The 18817-nt window shown below is 52.6% G+C and overlaps 1 protein-coding gene and 2 gene segments (V, D, J or C); all 3 read right to left on the bottom strand.

Moving 5' to 3' along the window:
* Nucleotides 1–2413: 2413 nt before the first annotated feature.
* LOC133057926 (immunoglobulin lambda variable 8-61-like) lies at nt 2414–4183 on the bottom strand. The segment is given in 3 exon segments: nt 2414–2536; nt 3734–4041; nt 4147–4183. Coding segments are annotated over 3 exon segments (468 nt in total).
* A 4494-nt stretch (nt 4184–8677) lies between these two features.
* On the bottom strand, nt 8678–9474 carry LOC133056295 (immunoglobulin lambda variable 1-40-like). The segment is given in 2 exon segments: nt 8678–9286; nt 9396–9474. Coding segments are annotated over 2 exon segments (405 nt in total).
* A 5485-nt stretch (nt 9475–14959) lies between these two features.
* Nucleotides 14960–16910, bottom strand: LOC133055688 (interferon-stimulated 20 kDa exonuclease-like 2). The gene is given in 1 exon segment (XM_061140818.1): nt 14960–16910. A coding segment is annotated over 1 exon segment (1050 nt). The 5' UTR covers nt 16773–16910; the 3' UTR covers nt 14960–15722.
* Between the last annotated feature and the right edge of the window lie 1907 nt (nt 16911–18817).

An 18817-nucleotide genomic window follows, 5' to 3' on the forward strand; every position in this document is an offset into this window, starting at 1 on the left:
CCACAGTGAATTTGGAGCTCAAGAAAATAAAATCTGCCACTGTTTTCACTTTTCTCTCTTCTGATTCCATGAAGTGATAGGATGAGATGCCATGATCTTCATTTTCTGAAAATTGAGTTTTAAACAAGCCTTTTCACTCTGCTCCTTCACTCTCATCAACAGGATCTTCAATTTCAGCCATGAGGGTAATATCATTTGCACATCTGAAGTTGTTGTTATTTCTCCCAGCGGTCTTGATCCCAGCTTGTGATTCATCCAGCCATGATGGGCCCATCATTTCCATGATGTACTCTCCATATACATTAAATAAGCAAGGTGACAACATACAGCCTTGACGTACTTTTTTGCCCCATTTCGAACCAGTTTTTTGTTTCATATCCAGTTCTAACTGTTGCTTCTTGTCCTGCATGCAGGTTTCCCATGAGGGAAGTAAGTTGACTGCTATCCCCATCTCTTTAGGAATTTCTCATAATTTAGTTTAAATAAATCACAATTTAGTTTATTGCAATTCACACAGTCAAAGGTTTTAGCCGAAGAATTAATGCTTTTGAACTGTGGTGCTGGAGAAGACTCCTGAGTGTCCCTTGGACTGCAAGGAGATCCAACCAGTCCATCCTAAACGAGATGTTCATTGGAAGGACTGATGCTGAAGCTGAAACTCCAATACTTTGGCCACCTGATGTGAAGAGCTGACTCATTTGAAAAGACCCTGATGCTGGGAAAGATTGAGGTCAGGAGGAGAAGGGGATGACAGAGGATGAGATGGTTGGATGGCATCACCGACTCAATGGACATGGGTTTGGGTGGACTTCGGGAGTTGGTGATAGACAGGGAGGCCTGGCGTGCTGCAGCTCATGGGGTTGCAGAGAGTCGGACACGACTGAGCGACTGAACTGAATGAAGCAGAAGTAGATGTTTTTCTGGAATTATCTTGCTTTTTCTATAATCCAACAAATGTTGACAATTGGATCAGTGATTCGTGTGCTTTTTCTAAATCCAGCTTATACATCTGGAGTTCTCAGTTCAAATATTGTTGAAGCCTAGTTTGAAGGGTCTTGAGGATTTCCTTGCTAGCATGTGAAATGAGCGCAATTGTACAGTAGCTCCTCCAAATAAAACACAAATGTCAGTGAAAAAAATATTCCCTTACTCACACCCTAAAATCCTCTTTAACTAAGTTTTGAAACCAGTAATGGTGCATGTTTTTCTACAGCCTCAGATCCACTCACAGTGAAGCTGACCACATGTTTTGGGCCTTGTGCAGGTCCTGGCTGTATCACTGACATTATTATGTTTAATCTGTCAACTAAAAAGGATACACAGCTTGAGAGTTGCGAGTTAAGTTTTATTTAGTGCAAAATGAGGACTGCAGCCCAGGAGGCACCATCTCAGATAGCTCTGAGAGACTGCTCCAAAGCGGCAGGGGGGAAGGTCAGTATAAAAGGTTTTGGTGACAGGGGAGCGCAATACCATTAAGCACTCACTTTACAAAAGGTTTTTTTGCTAGTCATGAGGATCTGATGTCACCATGAAAGGATTTAATGCTTCTCTAGATATGAATCAAAGCAAATTGGAAGTGGTCAAACAGAAAATGGCAGCAGTGAACATAGACATTTTAGGAATCAGTGAACTAAAATGGACTGGAACGGGTGAGCAGGATCAGGGAGCCGGAATTTATACCAAACCCAAAGGGTATATTTAGGAGTCAGCTGTGGGCCAGTTCTTCTGAGCCTCTGAGGCCCTAGGGAAGCACAGAGGAAGCCTCGCCTGCCGGCCCCAGATTGTGCCATCTCCCCAAAGTAGAAGCTGTGATCCTGACATTCCTCCAGCCCTTCCTGCTCCACACCCACCTCCATCACACGCACACACCACACCCCTCCATCACACACACACACACCTCCATCTCTCACACACACCTCCATCACACACACACACACACACACACACACACACACACACACCTTGCTCCATCACACACACAAGCACACACCTCCATCACACACACACACACACAAACACACACCCCTCCATCACAAACACATGTCAGAACCAAGCGTCAGGGGACTGGGGACAGTCTGTGGGGAACATGACGACACCTCCCCCTTTCTCACAGATGCGGGATCTCCCAAAAGCTTCTTCTCCCTGGAGAGGGGCCCTGGAGACGGTGGGTCCTGGGGAAGTGACATCACGGGCTGTGCCATCGCCACACTCTGCGCCTCCCTCATTCACTGGGGCGCCCTCAAAGCTCCCCCACTGCATCCAGGGCCTGCCTGCCCTTCCTCACAGACACCCCTGTGCCCACAGCCTCCCCTTCACCCACCCCGGCTGAGCTGACCTCAGAGTCAGGATCGCTCACGGCTGGAGTGCTGGCCACTCAGCCCTTCCTGCTGCTGTTCTGAGCCCAGATCTGCACTCAGGGCTCCCGCCTCCGCATCCCGGGTCTCCTCTTCCAGGGCGAGGACACAAGTCCTTCCATCCCCCGAGTGGGGCCAAGCCCCACGTAGAGCAGCTCAGGGCGGGCCCCAGGATGGCCGCTCTATCAAGCGCCAAGGGTTCAGTCCTGTTATGGTCTTGTGGTTGCTGTTTACCCGAATCACAGACACAATCTCTTTCAACTCCCCTCTTTGATGGGTGAGTTTAGCGAATCGGACTGAGGCAGGGAGATTCAGAGTTTGCCCCCCAGGAGCGACCAGGAGGAAGCATCTCCCGGGATCCACAGTGGCCTGTGAGCAGGGACCCTGCCCAGGCCAGAGAGGACACCCTGCTGAGTGCCCATCACACACAGAGACCCACTCATCCAGACCTAGTAGTTGGTGGGGGCGGGGGCCACACAGCAGGGGCTGCCCACAGGTCAGACCCTGGGGAGACCCTCAGCGCCCCTTATGATCCCCACAGACCAACACTCGGTGGAAGTGGTGCTGGGCCGGGCTGATGCCGGCTCACTGTCAGCCTAGGAGCATACCCAGCCATGCCGTGTGCTGTGAGCACAGTTAGCGATTGACACCGACTGTCCCGCCTCTCAGGGAGCAGCACTTTCATCGTCAAATACATGTGCATACGTGCACCCACATGTATACATATACATTTTATACATCTATATACCCGGATATGTGTGCTGAAAAAGCTACCAATATGGTCGTCAATAAAATTCATAGAAATTTCATATGTCATTTTAAAATATTGAAACTATGTCAGATTTGAAAATAAAAAAAGCCTAGAAGTCTGAGAAAAGACTTCCAGAGAGCAGGAGCTGTCTGGGGCAGTATCAGACTTGCAGGCTTTCAAAGCTTCTTTTCCATGATTAGCTTCAGGGCGATGACTGTGAGCACGTGGTGTATAATCAGACCAGCACATGTTCTGTGGATCAGGCTATTGCACACATATAAAGAAGTGTTTAGGGATTCCTTTATTCTCCATCATCAAGTTAACGAAATTGAGTATGTCTCTTGAAACTCTGAACAAGAAGGGTCATGCTGGCTGTTGGGGATCTCTGAGTCTCTATGTTGTTGATAAAATGTGCACCTGAGCCCCTCTACCCATCCTCTTGGAGACCTGGACACACCTGGGGAGAGACTGCAGGAGGCGCGGGGCCATGAACCATTAGACAGGGGATGGATCCGGAGCCTCCGTCCCCATAGGGGAGCTGACCACTTCCGCCCTCTCCTGCCTCTAAAGGCTGAGCCCTCTGAGCACAGGCAGGTTTTATTTGCACTTCCCCAGGAGCTCCCATCACTGTGCAGCTGTAAGAACCACTGCCCTTGTCCAGTAAGCAGTGAGAGTCAGCCTCGTCCTCGGGCTGGGACCCCGTGATGGTGAGGGTGGCTTTGTTTCCAGAGATGGAGGCAGAGAAGTGATCAGGGACCCCAGAGGGGCGGCTGTTTGTGTTGCAGATAACATTTCTGGGAGCCTGGCCTGGGGTCTGCTGGTACCAGCTGGGTTCGTTGTACGTAGTGACTGACCCAGAGCTCAGTCGACAGGTGAGGGTGACCGTCCCTCCTGGAGACACTGACAGTGACGGTTCCTGGATCACAGTCTGAGCTTCTACCCCAAACAGCGACAGAGAAGACAAAGGGGTTGTTATGGTGATGAGGTGCCCTGAGACCCTGCGTGGAGGTGCCCCAAGGGTGCTGAGTCCTGACCCCTGACCTGAGCCGTAAGCCAGCAGAAGCACCGTCCAGGCCATGGTGGGGACCCTCCCGGGACGCAGGCTCCTCAGCCTCCTGCGCTGGAGATGGGGTCCTGGGCCTTTTCACGCCTCCAGCCTGTCAGGAGGAGCAGGGGCCTCATGCAAATCACTTCCTGCCTCTCCCTGCCCAGGTCACCTAAGGTCCCTGGGGGGACTTGAAGGAGGCAGATGCTGGACCTCACACAGAGTGGGGACAGAACCGGAAGGAGCCCCTGAGTGATGGGGTGACGTCTTTCAGCAAATGTGCTCCCGAGACCTTGGTGACCTCAGTCCTCTATCTACTCCCTGAAGAGTTCGAGGCTGAAGGAGGAGTTTGCAAGTCATCCTCTCTTTCCCCAATAATCTAGCCTTTCCCAAACCTGAGCCCATCTTTTGAACACTCTCTGTCCTTCTCAGGGAACCGCTGTGTCCCATCTCTCTGATGCTGCCCATCCTTGTGACTCCAGCCCTGAGCCCAGTAGAGTATCCAGAACCTGTGTCTGGTGTGAAGGTTAAGGCGTGGCCCTTGAACACAATCTTGTAAAGTGTCTGTAGTCCCAGCGGTGGGGGTCCAGGCCTGGAGGTGGGGAGTGACATGTAGAGACACAGGGCCAGGCTTGGGGTGACAGCCTCCTGTGCTATGAACAGCCATGACCATGGGGAGTAGCTTCCAAAAGAGCCGCGGATTTTAGGGGTAAAGGTCACCATGTCCTCATGCAGTTATGATGGCGTGCAAGTTCAGTTCCAACAAAGCTGGCATACATGTCTCATCATCAGAAATAGAAAAGCACCATGTGTGAACAGGTAGGTGTGGTGAGCACCGTGGACACTGTAAAACTCCCTTCCCTGTGGTTCTGCTGTGGAGCTGATGGACTCGGGAGGGAGGAGGGATGTGGGGACAACGAGGACGAGAAGGAGCTCAGACATCTCAAGTTTTAACGTGTGTGGAAGAGATGGGAAAAGTCTTGTTCATCTCTTGTTTCTTTGACATAAAAATGTAAATACTATTCTTAGTTTCTATTCATGTTAGATTTGCTGCTAAAGTAGCTGTTTAATAAAATTCCCATGATTTTTGTCAGAGGTGTTTGAGAACCTCAACTCATAGAGGTGAATAATATGTATTCCTACTTAATTCTTTTCTTATTATACCAACATATTGATGACAGTTTGACAGAACTTGTGATTTCATATATTTCATGTTACAAGTGTTAATATAAAGTATTAATATAACAGGAAGGAACAAGTAAGGGAGCCACAAAAACTGAAACAATATCAATTTCCATATTTCACTCTAAAATGTTGAAATTGCCAAATAACACAACAGGGAACATTTTTAAATGACATAGATGGTGACAAAGGGTCCTTGCCTTCATCCCTCTTCCACTGTGAACACCGGGCGTTCTGTCGGCAACGGGCAGCCCCTCTGCAGGGGTCTCTCATCCCCTGTCCAGGTATCCCTGGAGGTCGAGGTTACTGAAGGAAGTTCATTTTTGCTGTATGACCGTCCCTGTCTTTGGTTGGATGTCAGGTCTGGGCACTGACCCCATGACAGAGGACCAGGAACTGAGAGGCAAGCCTGTGGCTCTGAGCTGAAAGCTGTCATGTCCCCTGGGGGCCCAGGTTCAGAAGAGTCACCCTCCAGTGAGGACCCTGCTGCCCCCGGGGGCAAGAGCCAGGGGAGGAGGTGCCAGCCTGCCTGGCCAGGACCCTGAGCTCTCAGGACCAGGCCCACAGCGCCCCTTGCTGGACTCAGACCTCCTCCTCCCCCACTTCACTCCACAGCCTCCTGGAAGGGCTTTCTCACACTTGCAGGAGGGTCATTCTGATGTCACCACCCAGGGCAGTAGAATGAATCCCCTTCATCGAGTTTGGGCCTGGTCATTAATTTTTCCAGGTACCTAATGACCTCAGACCCTTAAATGGCAGGCTGGTAAACTAATGAATTTCCAGATTCCTTGATGTCTGAGTTTGCTCTGCCTAGCTCGTGGGTTCTCTACCAGAACACAACCACCTGAACTAAGTCCCAGGATTCAAACACCCAGCGTGCCCATGGGTTGTGTCTGGTCATGATTCTGTCTGAGTTTCTTTCTCAGGTTGATGTGTAGTCAAGGCTGAATTTGCAGGGCCTCCCGGGACCTTCCCAGCCTGGACTGCATGGCTGTGTTCTTATCTCTCTCTTTGCAAAGAGAATAGGAGGCTCTCAGGTACAACAAATCTCTTCTTGATCACTTCCAGGGGTTCTCATTTACCCTTCATCATGGTCCTCACAGTACTTCTTTTTGACTCAGATATTTAAAGATGTTTTTAGACTAATTTTGTAAGCTTTCTATATTAAATGTTTGGTATAAAAGATTATGCCTATAAATGGGAATCTCATCCTTGTCTGGGCTCTTGTTTCATCTCTGGTTGAAAAACCCTTATGACCATTACCTGATCTTCACTGGACATGGTGAAGTCTAACCTTCTAACCTTCAGTTGTTAGAATCCATGGAGATTTAATGGAGGTGGGTTTATAAGGTCTGTGTCCAAAATAGTGACATTTATCCAATATCATCTCAAACAAGGAACCAGGGAGGGAAAAGTGGGAGAGACCATGAGGCAAAAGACAAGGATATGGGCAAGTGTGGAGTCTGAGAGGCGTGTCCTACTGGGGAGGGTCTCCCAGTACCTGGAGAGGAGGGCAGCAATCCCTGGGGAAAGGGAGGACCCAGCTTCCCTAAGGGTCAGGGTTGAGGCAGAGCACAAAGCCTGGAGCAGGAGAAGAATGTTCGGGGGATGGGAGAGGCCCCCTGGGGCTCCAGGGCACAGATGCTGGGCTTTCCTTCCTCAGCATCCTGCTCAGTACCTGTGAGGGACCCTGTGTATCTGGGCACATGGGCATTCTGCTAGGATTTGGAGACCAGAGAGAAAGGGAGACAATTTCATGGACCCCATAAAGATGCACCTGGATAGGAGGTGAGACTGCTTGGATTTAACAGCACAAGTGGCAGCAGAGACCTAACCCAGCACTGCTGAGGGCACCGTCAGGCTCAGGGCAGTGATGGGTCCCACCCTGGAGTAGAGGGCAAACTTCCATCAGACATCCCCATCACACGGGAATTCCTTGTGGCTGTGGTTAGTGATTAGGTGTGTGACACTGATGACCAGCCTCCTAATCAGGATGGGGTCCAAAGTGATCCAGGAGGGCGTGTGGACCCAGCAGCAGCCAGAGAGCAGGGCTGAACCTCTCAGGGTCCCTCAACTCTGTCCTGGTCACAAAGGCAGGGCTTTGCCTGGAATCCCTGGTCATCATTGCCATGGGGATCCCGTGTCCCCACTGCTCCCTCTGCAGGAGATGGTGCTCTCGCATCTGCGCTCATCAGGGGCATCATAAGCAGAGGGACGTGGACATATATGTGGAGCCCCTGCTCCTGACAGTCCACAGACCACCCCGACTCTGAAGTAGGAAATGCTCCGATGGTGTGGAGAGGAGAGGAGGGGAGGGCAGGACACAGCGAGCAGGTGTGGGTCAGGAGAACCACTCCCGGGGTTCCCTGCCTGCTGCGATGTATCACTGGTGCCCCTCACTCCTCAGGGTCTCTGCTCTGAACTTTCAGGAGCACAGTCCACTCCCTTGGGGACAATCCGCCTGCTGGGATGGTCCACAGACTCTGCAGAAGGCGCATCTGGGAAAGCCTCCTGCTCCTGATCTCAGGGAAGGGAGCTCAGCTCCACGGCTCTCTTGTCCACATGGATGATCGGGGTGCACTTCAGTGGTATCAGAATCTGTTTACATTTTCTGAGACTTCAGCAAAACTGACTGAACAATTGGGAGTACAATTATTATGAACTAGAACATGCCCCAGGAATTCATTGATTCTGGGGAATTTATTTAAAATTTGACAGTTCTCTAAAAACAAGCCCCTGACAGGCTGAGGTTCTTGTCCCGGTTTCCATCTGCCTGTGTCTCTGTGAGAAGCCCTGTTGTACCAGCCTGCACGGTCAGAGTCAGCCACGTCCTCAGGCTCCAGCATAGAGACGAGCAGGAGCCCTGCGTCGTACGAGGCACCTTTGGATACTGAAAACCCGCGGGGGACCCCGGAGCCTGGTTCTTCCTGGAGTCTGAGTGGTAGGACAGGAGGACTGAGGAGGCCTCGCTGGCTCCTGCTGGTCCCAGTATAGAGCACAGCGGCGACAGTGATGTCCCTGCTCAGGGTGTGGGAAGCCACAGCGTCACCTGTGGTCTGGGGGGGACAGGGGTCTCCCCACACACGTACCGTGACACACCACTGATGGTGTCACAGTCCAGGGCATCAGGGCTGCGGTGTGGACGCCCACACCAACCAGCTCTAGGGGCTTAGCTATCCTGTGTGAGAGAAACCAAGAATAACCAGGGGCAGAATTCATATACCTGCAACCATAGAGACGACAGCTAACAATACGGCCATTAAGTTGAGATTCTTCTAAATTATCAGTTGAAAATAATAGGAAAACACACTACTCAAGATCAGAAATTAAAATGATAGTGTTTGAATCAGTTGGTTTGAAATTGCTGGTTTGAACAAATTTGCTTTCCACTTAATGGTCTCACGTGGAGCAGAAGGACTGGGAAGAGCAGCTGAGGGCGTTGGGGTGAAAACTTTGGCAGTAAGCTGTGAAGTACAGCCAAACGTTCTTGTTCCCACCGTGTGAAATGAAATAAGATTTATGTCCATTTCACAGCTGCTGCTACAGTGTCTGCTTTGACAGAGATGGTTCAGCCCTGGGAGGCCCATGTCAGGAGCAGAGCAGGTTATTGTCTCACTTCCCCCCAGGCCTGGAGCACTGTGCAATCTTCATAGCTACTACTTCCGTAAGTTGCACAGTAATAGTCCCCCTCGTCTTCAGCCTGGAGCGAAGTGATGGTCAGGGTGGCTGTGTTGCCAGAACTGGAGCCGGAGAACCGGTCGGGGACACCCGAGTATCGAATGGTAGTACCATAGATAAGGCTTCTGGGGCCCGATCCTGGGATCTGTTGGTACCAGTTCAGATAATTGCCATAGCCAATGTTGTTGCTGCTCCCAGTGCAGGAGATGGTGACCGTCTGACCTAGGGACCCGGACACGGAGGGTGGCTGAGTCAGCACATCCTGGGCCCAGGATCCTGGAATGGGGAGAGACAGAGATGGTGACACTGGGGACCAGACACGAGAGCAGGGAGCAGGGCCTGTGAGTCTTCCCAAGACCCTTCGCCTGTCCCCCCATTCGGTCACCTGTGCAGAGAGCGACCAGGGTGAGAAGCAGACGGGACCAGGCCATGGTGGACATGGTCAGGACGTCCTGCCTTCTGTGGCCCCACAGCTGAGCAGAGCGTCCCCACACCGCTCCTTCCCCTCTTCATGCTCTGAGAGGGGGAGGGTCCTTTCATGCAAATGACCCCCCCCCCACCAGGTCTCTGTCGCCTCCCTGGGCCCTGGGTCAGGTCCCTGTCTCTCGGGGTAGCCAGATCAGGGGTGCGGTGTGTGGGGCTTGGGAGTCGGAGGTCACCACTGGGGGCCATTCATGCAAATGACCACCCCCCACTCCGTGTTACACTGTGGGTTCGGGACCCTTCAGAACAGCCTGGGAAAGCCCCCTGGTGTCCCGTCCAGACACACTTCCTGTTACCCAGTGATCAGAACTCTTCAAGTCAACTCTCCCAAGACTGGTTTTGACATGACACAGTTCAGAAAGTGTTTGGTTGGAAAAGAACAGCCAAGCTAGTTCACCCTGTAGTGCCTGTGCGTGTTACACTGTGGGTGTGTGACTTTGAGATTTTAAGTGAACCAAAATGTGTTCATGGACTAGTGAAAATCTAAGGTCATAACTTTAAATAGGTGCATAAATATAACTGAAGGAAATGTTCAGTCGCTAAGTTGTGTTCGGCTCTGGTTCTGTTTTAATTTTGCATTGCCATGGTACTGCTTCTAAAACATCATCTTCTTTGTAGGTTCTGTTCATCAAATAAGACAATTTTAACTAAATCACATGACAGTATCTTATGAAATTTTATTATTAAGTAAAAGAACATTTTTACAAAGATATTGGCATTCTTAATTATACTGGCCTCTGAGCGAGGCAGGGCCGGAACCAGTCTCTCTAACTCTTACGGCATCTCCACTGAGGGATTTTCGTGTCTTAGCGGGACGCTCTATCTGTGAAAACAGGGCAGGCTGAGCTATCAGAGCCACGGGTCCGTCTCAGGTCTGAGATGAGACACAGGCCATGACAAGGCAGATCAGTTGTCCTCAGGAAACTGAGACGTGACCACGGGGAGCAAACCTGACTTAGACGTGATCCAGATGGAGCATCAGTGAGCGCCCCTGGGTCAGAGCCCCAGGAGGGTGCCTGATTCCCCAGCTGAGGGCCCCAACAGCTTCTCTGCTCACTGTGCAAAAAATCAATCCCACAGCAGCTGAGCATAGACACTCCTCAGCCAGGAATCATTTTCCAGATCTCAGGACAAGGGTTTCTCTCCCAACATGATTCCTCACTAAAGGGCACAGAGATCGGAGTGTGAGCATTCACGGGATAAATCAGCTACTAGAGGGCTTCATGGATCTCTTGGGAAACAAGGGGAACCTGGGGAGGAGCAGGGAAGAAACAAACTGCGGTCACACATAGAGCCAGAGACCTGAGGCTTCCCGGGAAGGAAGCGTTAGTGAGATTCAGGGAGGGGTGGAGGAAGTGAGTGTCCAGTTCAGGAAGATCTGGAAACACATCCATGACCTTCTGACAGACTGAGCTTGGTCATGACCATGGAGGTCACCAGTGCAGGTTTGTAGAGAGAGAGGCTCAGGATTGGGGGAAAGTCAGGAATGAGGGGAGCGGGAGGGCAGGCTCTTAGCAAAGAGATGAGGAGGAGCAGGAGCAGGCTGAGCAGAGCTGGAGGGGTGCACGGGGTGGTTTCTGGGGGCTCCTCCCCTCCCCTGTTTCTGGGAAGAGGATGGGGACTGATGACCACCTGATCCCTTCACCCTCCAATTCTGGGTGCTCGGTCCCGTGGGCAGCGTCACTCCCAGGAGGAGGCCTGGGGGCCGCGGCTCTGAGTCTGTCCCCTGAGAGGAAGCACCTGCTGTAACGTCCAACTCAGGCCACTGAGCCTGGGTGCAGGGCCAGGTCAGGGGCCACGTGGGTGTGTTGAGGCTTTGCCAGTCTGAGCTGGTGCACAGCGCCCCCTGGTGGCCTATGTGGGGAACAGTCACCGTGGTGAGAGTGTGAGCAAGGCGGTGCTCAGTTGCTTGGTTCTCAATCCTGCCTGACTCTTGTGACCCATGGACTGTAGCCCACCAGGCTCCTCTGTCCACGGGATCCTCTAGACAAGAACACTGAAGTGAGTTGCCGTTTCTTGCACCAGAAGATCTTCCCAACCCAGGGACAGAACCCACATCTCTTATGACTCTTGCGTTGGCAGGAGGCTTCCTTACCACTAGTGACACCTGGGAAGCCTTTTGAGGAAGGAGGGTCTGCCTCTTTTTCCTGTCACCAAATGCTCTGTCAATGAACAAATAAATGAATTAAATAATAAGTGTTATATGTCTTTGATAACATACAGAGAATTCTCTTTTATTTTCATGTATTTTCTTTTCAAATGATTCTGACTACCTTTTCTCATGATTCTTTCTTTTCCCCACCTCCATTTATCTCCTTTTCCTTTGGACCCAAGAGTGTTTGTATTTGCTCATCAAATGGATTTGATGAATTGTCCCTAAAAATAGCTGCCACCTGATTTCATCATCTGAGGCATCTCAGCGTTGATGTCTATGCCGTCTCACTTCCCCTCAATATTTAATTTCCAGGTTCTTGATAGAAGTGACAATTTTTACTTGATCCTGGACTGTGTGGAAATTACTTGAAGAAACTCTGAATTCCATTCCCTTTTCCTTTAACAGGACATCCTTCTGTGGCGGAAGGTCAGGAATGTGTGTTCACTGCCCACTGACCCAGCAAGGGCAGCACTGACCCCCCTGCTCTGTGCTGCTGACCCCGACCTGGGAACCGGGGGCAACTGCTGTCAGCAGCTCCTTCATTCAGGGGGTGTGTGACCACCCCTTGTGAGATGCTGCCCTGGGGAGGGGAGTCGAGCTGAGGGGGCAGATGTGCTGAGTCAGGGGACACTCAGTCCCCTGGGTTCCGTGCTCTCAGGGACTCCAGAAAGGGAGGGGCAAGCACCTTGCCCTGGGAGCCCCTGGCTGTGGGGGAAGCAGGTTTTTGTCTCCTTCTACTCTGGCCTGAAGCACCATGCACTTTCAAGCTGTCAGCCCATGAGAAACAGTAATAATCAGTGTTGCCCTCAGCCTGAACTGAAGTGATCAGAGAGGCCGACTTGCCAGACTTCGAGGCAGAGAATCGATCTGGGACCCCTGAGAGTCGTTTGCTGTTTTCACCAGTCAGGAGTCTGTGGGCCGATCCTGGGAGCTGTTGGTTCCAGCTCACATAATGACCCCCAGTGTTACTCCTGTTTCCAGCACAAGAGATGGGGACCCTCTGTTCCAACCCTGTGTGCCGGGCACGGAGGGCGGCTGAGTCAGCATGGCCTGGGCCCGGATCCTGGAAGGGGGAGAGACAGAGATGGTGACTCTGGGGTCCAGACACTAGAGAATGGAGCCCGGCCCCTGTGTCTTCCTGAGACCCTTCCCCTGTCTCCCCATCCAGTCACCTGTGCAGAGAGCGACCGGGGTGAGGAGCAGAGGGCACCAGGCCATGGTGGACATGGTCAGCGCGTCCTGCCTTCTGTGGCCCCACAGCTGAGCAGAGAGTCCCCACACCGCTCCTTCCCCTCTTCATGCTCTGAGAGGGGAGGGTCCTTTCATGCAGACGATCCCGTGCATCACACTGACCCCTCCCTGGGCCCTGGGCGGCCAGAGTGTTGTCAGGGGTGGGGCTCTGTGGGCCCCAGCAGTGGGAGGTCACAGCTGGGAGCCCTGAGCAGAGGCCACCAGGCCTCGTCAGGGAGTTCTGTCAGGGGGTCCATCTTGCCTCCCGCCAGCCATCTTCAGGAATGGACCCCGAGCGCCCCCCGCCCCTCATCCAGGCCCAGACACACATCCTGTGACCTGGAGACCAGAGCCTTCAAGGACAGATCCTGCCCCCTGCTCTGGGCGCTGTCCCCTCTTTAGCACCAGGCCAGGTGCCCCTCCTGTGTCCCCGTGAACTCAGGGCCATCATGGGCTCCCCTCAAATCCTCAGGGCGAGTCTGTTCATGGCTTCCATTACTGCTCAGGGGTCAGGACCGAGGGCCGTCTGAGATGCAGATTCCTCTCAGATCAGGATCAGGTCAGGGCAGTGCCAGCCCTGGAGCGGGAAGGTGGGTCTCCTTCTGTGCAGGACAGCAGGGTCCCTCCTCTGTGGGCCTTCCCCCTGGGGGGCAGAGTCTTCCTTCCTCTGTGTGTCCCCTCAGCCCTGAGGGAGAGGGGGCACTTCTCTGAGGAGGGGGTGAACGTGTGGAGAGAGGCCTGAGAGTGGCCTGAGGTGGGACTCTGCATTCCTAAACGCCTGGATCTTCACTGTGTGTGTGAGCTAAAGAGCCTCTTGATGGAAGTGAAAGAGGAGAGTGAAATAGTTGGATTAAAACCCAACATTTAGAAAACTAAGACCATGGCATCTGGTCCCATCACTTCATGGCAAATAGATGGGGAAACAGTGGAAACAGTGACAGACTTTATTTTTTGGCGCTCCAAAATCACTGCAGATGGTGACTGCAGCCATGAAATTAAAAGACGCTGGCTCTTTGGAAGAAAAGCTATGACCAACCTAGACAGTATATTAGAAAGCAGACACATTACTTTGCCAACAAAAGTCTGTTTAGTCAAAGCTATGGTTTTTCCAGTAGTCATAGAAAAGTTGAGAGTTGGACCGTGAAGAAAGCTGAGCACCGAAGAAATGATGCTTTTGAACTGTGGTGTTGGAGAAGACTCTTGAGAGTCCCTTGGACTGCAAGGAGATCCAACCAGTCCATCCTAAAGGAGATCAGTCCCGGATGTTCATTGGAAGGACTGATATTGAACCTGAAGCTCCAATACTTTGGCCACCTGATGCGAAGAACTGACTCATTTGAGAAGACCCTGGTGCTGGGAAAGACTGAAGGAAGGAGGAGAAGGGGATGACAGAGGATGGGATGGTTGGATGGCATCACTGATTCAATGGACATGAGTTTCAGTAAACTCCACGAGTTGGTGATGGACAGGGAGGCCTGGGTGCTGCAGTCCATGGGGTCACACAGAGTTGGACACGACTGAGCTACTGAACTGAACAGAACTTGCTGTGTGTGAAGCTTTCCCCACACTGGACCCCGTGCCCATGTCCTGTCTTATGAACTGACCCCTCCTGGGCGTCTCTCCTGCGGGCACAGGGCACAGGCTGCAGGGAGCAGGCCTGGTGATGCTCCTGGCAGTTTTTACTGAGACTCTGAAGGGCTCTGAGCAGTGTGTGTCCTCAGGGATCCTGATACACAATAGCTCTTAGGACCAACCATCCCCAGCAGCAGGTTAAAGAAGGCAGAGTTCGAAGTGACTGGCTCAAAAAGGACGGTTCAGTGTAGTTTGCCCTGAACAGGAATAGCTATTACATTCTGGGTGTGTGAGATTTTAAATGAACCAGAAAGTGGTAATGGATTAGTGAAAATCTACAGTCATTCCTTAAAACCTGTGCATGAATTAAACTGATGGAAAACCTATGTTTTCTTTTAATTTTTCATTCACAAGGGTACAATTTTAGAAAACCAATTATCATGTAAGTTCTTTTTTTTTTTCTCCTTTATAAAAAAATTTATCAAGGGAATAATTTGTGTTTTCAGAGGCTTGGTTTAGCAAAGTAAAAGACTAAAACTCATTGAAACACTTTATAATTCTTCTTTAACCTAGCAAGCGGGGTTTAAATTAAATAAATTTCTCTATCACTTTAGGAGACTGCTTTCCTAAATCAGAAAAACTGATTTCCAAGTCTTCTCTTACCTCTACTGCCCATAACCCTAAGGAGAACTAAACCTCACCAGGAATGGCTCCTCTGGAATTCAAGGTGGAAAGAACAGGTGGATATATCCCAACACAAACCAGATGTAGACTCTGAGCAGAAAGCAGAGTCTGAGAAATGCATTGTGATCACACAAATCATCATCCAACAGGATACTTCTGAGAGTGAAAGAGGGTGCTGTTAATTGCTTGAAAGGAAAGGCATAAAATGAGACACATGACCACCCGAGTGATAAGGCAGTTTGGGAAAAGACATTTCCCGGTTTGCCGTGCCCTTTGAAAGTCAAAAGACTTTCCCAGAAGCAAAGCACCTTGGAACACATGGTTAGCAGCCTTTAAGAGGTAAACAGCCTAGGGCCGGGTTCTGACATGGAGGCGTCCTCCTTCCATGGAACGGTTAACCAGACACACAACAGAACACCTGAAGTGAAATTTCAATGGATGTTAAGCCTGGGGTGTAGCCTCCCTCTCCCCAGAAACCCTAGCTTCCAAAGGTGTGGGGCTGGTGGAGCTGTCCATTGGCCCGCTGCCCTGCTCTCCTGGGCGTGATGCTGTTTCTGCCTGCCCGCATCACCAGTGTCCCGACTGGTACTAGTCTTTAGGGGGATTCTGGGCCAGGTGCTGTTCCCATTCAACTTCAACCAACTTGTACAGCTCCATGGTGGCCTGAGCATCTTCCACTGAGGAATGTCCACTTTTCCCAGCCTGGATGTCCCGGTTCAACAGCTTCTTGGTGAGACTCTTCAGAGACATGGTGGCATTCTCTGGGCAGTCAGCCTTACGGTTGAGGAGGGGGATATGAGAGGTGTCTCAGGTGAGGGACTTGGGATGAATGTACTGAAGGGCTTTGAAGTCATTGTGGATGGCATGCCCCACCACTATCTTTCCTGTAAGAATCTTCAAGATCTGGTTCCGAGCAATCTTGAAGGGTGTCGCATTTACCATGTGCTGCTTCCGGATACCACTCCATCTGGTCCGGTAGTCCACAATGTGGCAGGGGGGGAGGATGTACTCATCATAAAGCACATCTCCGTCGTAGTTGACAATGCTACATCGAGCCAAGGAACTGACATGCCCCTTGGGTCCAGTACCCACCATCTCACAGTCAATTGCCACCATCTTCCCTGGTATCTTCTGGGATGCCCCAGAGTATTTACTCTCTGAATGTGTTTGGGTGGAGTTCTGTGGGCCATTCTTGGGTGGAGGATTCTTCTGGGAGCCCTTCTTCTGGGGGTGAGTTGGGTGGCTCTTAATCTTTGGTAGGGCGCTCTGGAACTCCCCTAGCAAATCTACTTTAGCCACAACAGAACCAGCCTTCTGTGAAGGGGCAGGGGTCAGCCAAGGCACTGCAGTTTTCTTGTCCAGGGACTGCTCTGACCCACTGCTGGAGGCAGCTGTTGTCTTCTTCTTTGGAAGGGGAGCGGCCTTCCAAGTGCCATCTACCCTGGGAGTTTCCCCTTTCTTTGAAGGTTCTGAGTGCAACTTAGGCACCTTGCTAGGGGGCTGCTTCTTCTTATTGAGGAAGTCTTTCCGTTCCAAGAGTCGCCGCTTCTTGACAAATTTTCGGTGCTTGGCATTTCCCTCTAATGCCTTTTTGGGGGGAGGCTCGCCAAAATCCAGATTGAGGAGTAAGGTAGACATGATGACACTGGATGTTGAGAGAACAGTTGGGAAGAACAGCTTACAGATGAGAGAAGGATAGAAGACTCATCTGCTGAATCCCACAGACCAGCATCTGGAGGTTTGCAGCATACCCGCCTAGATGGGCCCGCTAAGACCGGAAGCGCCAGGAGCCGGATGCGGAAATTGGCGCGCGTCGGCGATGCCCGGGCGGGCAGGCCCGCGGGTTGGAACGCGCCGGAGGCCGGCGCCCGCGTACCTGCACGGTCCCTGCCTCTGGGAGCGAGGCCAGGGATTCTGAGTGTGTGGGCAGCGGCAGCGGCGGCGGAGGAGGGGGCGGTGTGGGTGGGGGAGGGCTGCGCTCCCCGGCCCCTCTAGCCCCGTGGAGGTACAACTCGAAGGTGTGGGGAAGCCGCGACAAAGGAGAACTGCAACGCGCCTGACCCCCCTACCCCCACCCCGGCCTCACTTCAGTTCTTTTTTTTTTTTTTTTTTAATTAAAAAGTTCTTTTTAAAATGACTTCATAGGTATCCTAGAAAATTTTAAATACTATCCAGTAATAATATTTTTACAAAGATATTTGCATTCTTAACGTTTTTGGACTTTGAGTGAGGCAGGGCTAGAACCAGCTCTCTCTGCCACATATCGCATCTCCCCTGGGGAGGGTTCGTCTCTGAGCAGCTTGTGAAACAGGGCGGGCTGAGGTACGGGAGCCTTAGGTCACCTCAGAGCTGAGTTGAGGGAAAGTGCGTGACGGGTCAGGTCTGTGATCTCGGACACTCAGAAGGGCCCACAGGACGATAAGCTGAGGTAAGGAGGGCCCGGTAAGGCAGCGGTGAGAGCCCTGGCCGGGAGGGGATGCCCTGGGCTCACACCTGAGCTTCTGGAGACCTGAGGCTTCTCCGGTAGGAGGGCTAGAGAGGCCGCAAGGGAGGACAAGGAGGTGAGCGTCTGGTCAAGGAAGACTGGACCCCGGCCCCTGCTGGTAGAGGGCCCTTGGTCTGCAGGAGGAGGGCGCTGGTGAAGGGTTGGGGAGAGGAGCCCAGGGCCTGAGAGGAAAGTCATGGGTCAGAGGGGTGCTCTTAGGAAAGAGCAGGGGAGCAGCAGAGGAGGCTGCGGGGAGGCGGAGCGGTGCAAGGGGTGGGCTTGGGGGCCTCCCCTCCTCTGCTCCTGGGGAAGCGGGTGGGACCTGATGACGCCCTGAGTCCATCACCCTCCAGTTGTGGGTCCTGGGCGCCGTGTGCAGCTTCACTCCCAGCGGGAGGCCGGGGGCCAGGCTCAGAGTTTGTCCCCTGAGAGGAAGCACCTGCTGTCACGCCCAGCTCAGTCCAGTGGGCCCTGGGGCAGGGTCAGGGGACCATCGGGTGTGTTCGGGGTCGGCCGGTTCTGAGCAGCTGCACAGCGCCCCCTGGTGATGTGCTCGGGGAATGGTCATGGTGCGGAAACGGAGGACGGAAGGGCTGCCTGTATTCTTCCAACCAACAGTCCATGAATCAATGGTATGTGTCCGCTGTCCACTGGCCCAGCAAAGGGGGGTCATGACCCCACTTCTCTGTGCTGCTGACCCCCACCTGGGAGCCTGGGGCAACTCCTGTCAGCAGCTCCTTCCACCCAGGGGGACGCTGAGACCACTCGTGCTTCCTGCTGCCCTCAGGGAGGGGCAGCCAGGCTGAGCCGGGCAGCTGGGCTGCGGTCGGTGGTCGCTCAGCCCCGTGAGCTCCGTGGTCTCAGGACACCAGGGGGAGGGGTGACCACAGTGCCCACCGCCCGCCCCCACCTCCTATTCAGCACTGTTGATGCAGCGAGGGGGCTGACCCCATGGTCACCGTCCCTCAGGCTCCCCTGGTTTCTGCTCCCCTCCCAAGCCAGTGCTGAGGCCCTGGGGGCTCCACGCTGGGAGGACCCCAGTCCTGTCCCCGTATCCTGGGAGGGAACACAGCATAGGGGCCTGGACAAAACTGGGAGGGGCCAGTTGAGATGTGAGGGCAAGTGAGGTGGCCTCCCTGCAGGGACAGAAGGGCACTCAGATCCGAGGTGCGGGTGCGTATCAAGGTCAGAGGAAGGG

Source organism: Dama dama, chromosome 5 (assembly GCF_033118175.1).
Source record: "Dama dama isolate Ldn47 chromosome 5, ASM3311817v1, whole genome shotgun sequence".
Classification (NCBI taxonomy): Eukaryota; Metazoa; Chordata; class Mammalia; order Artiodactyla; family Cervidae; genus Dama; species Dama dama.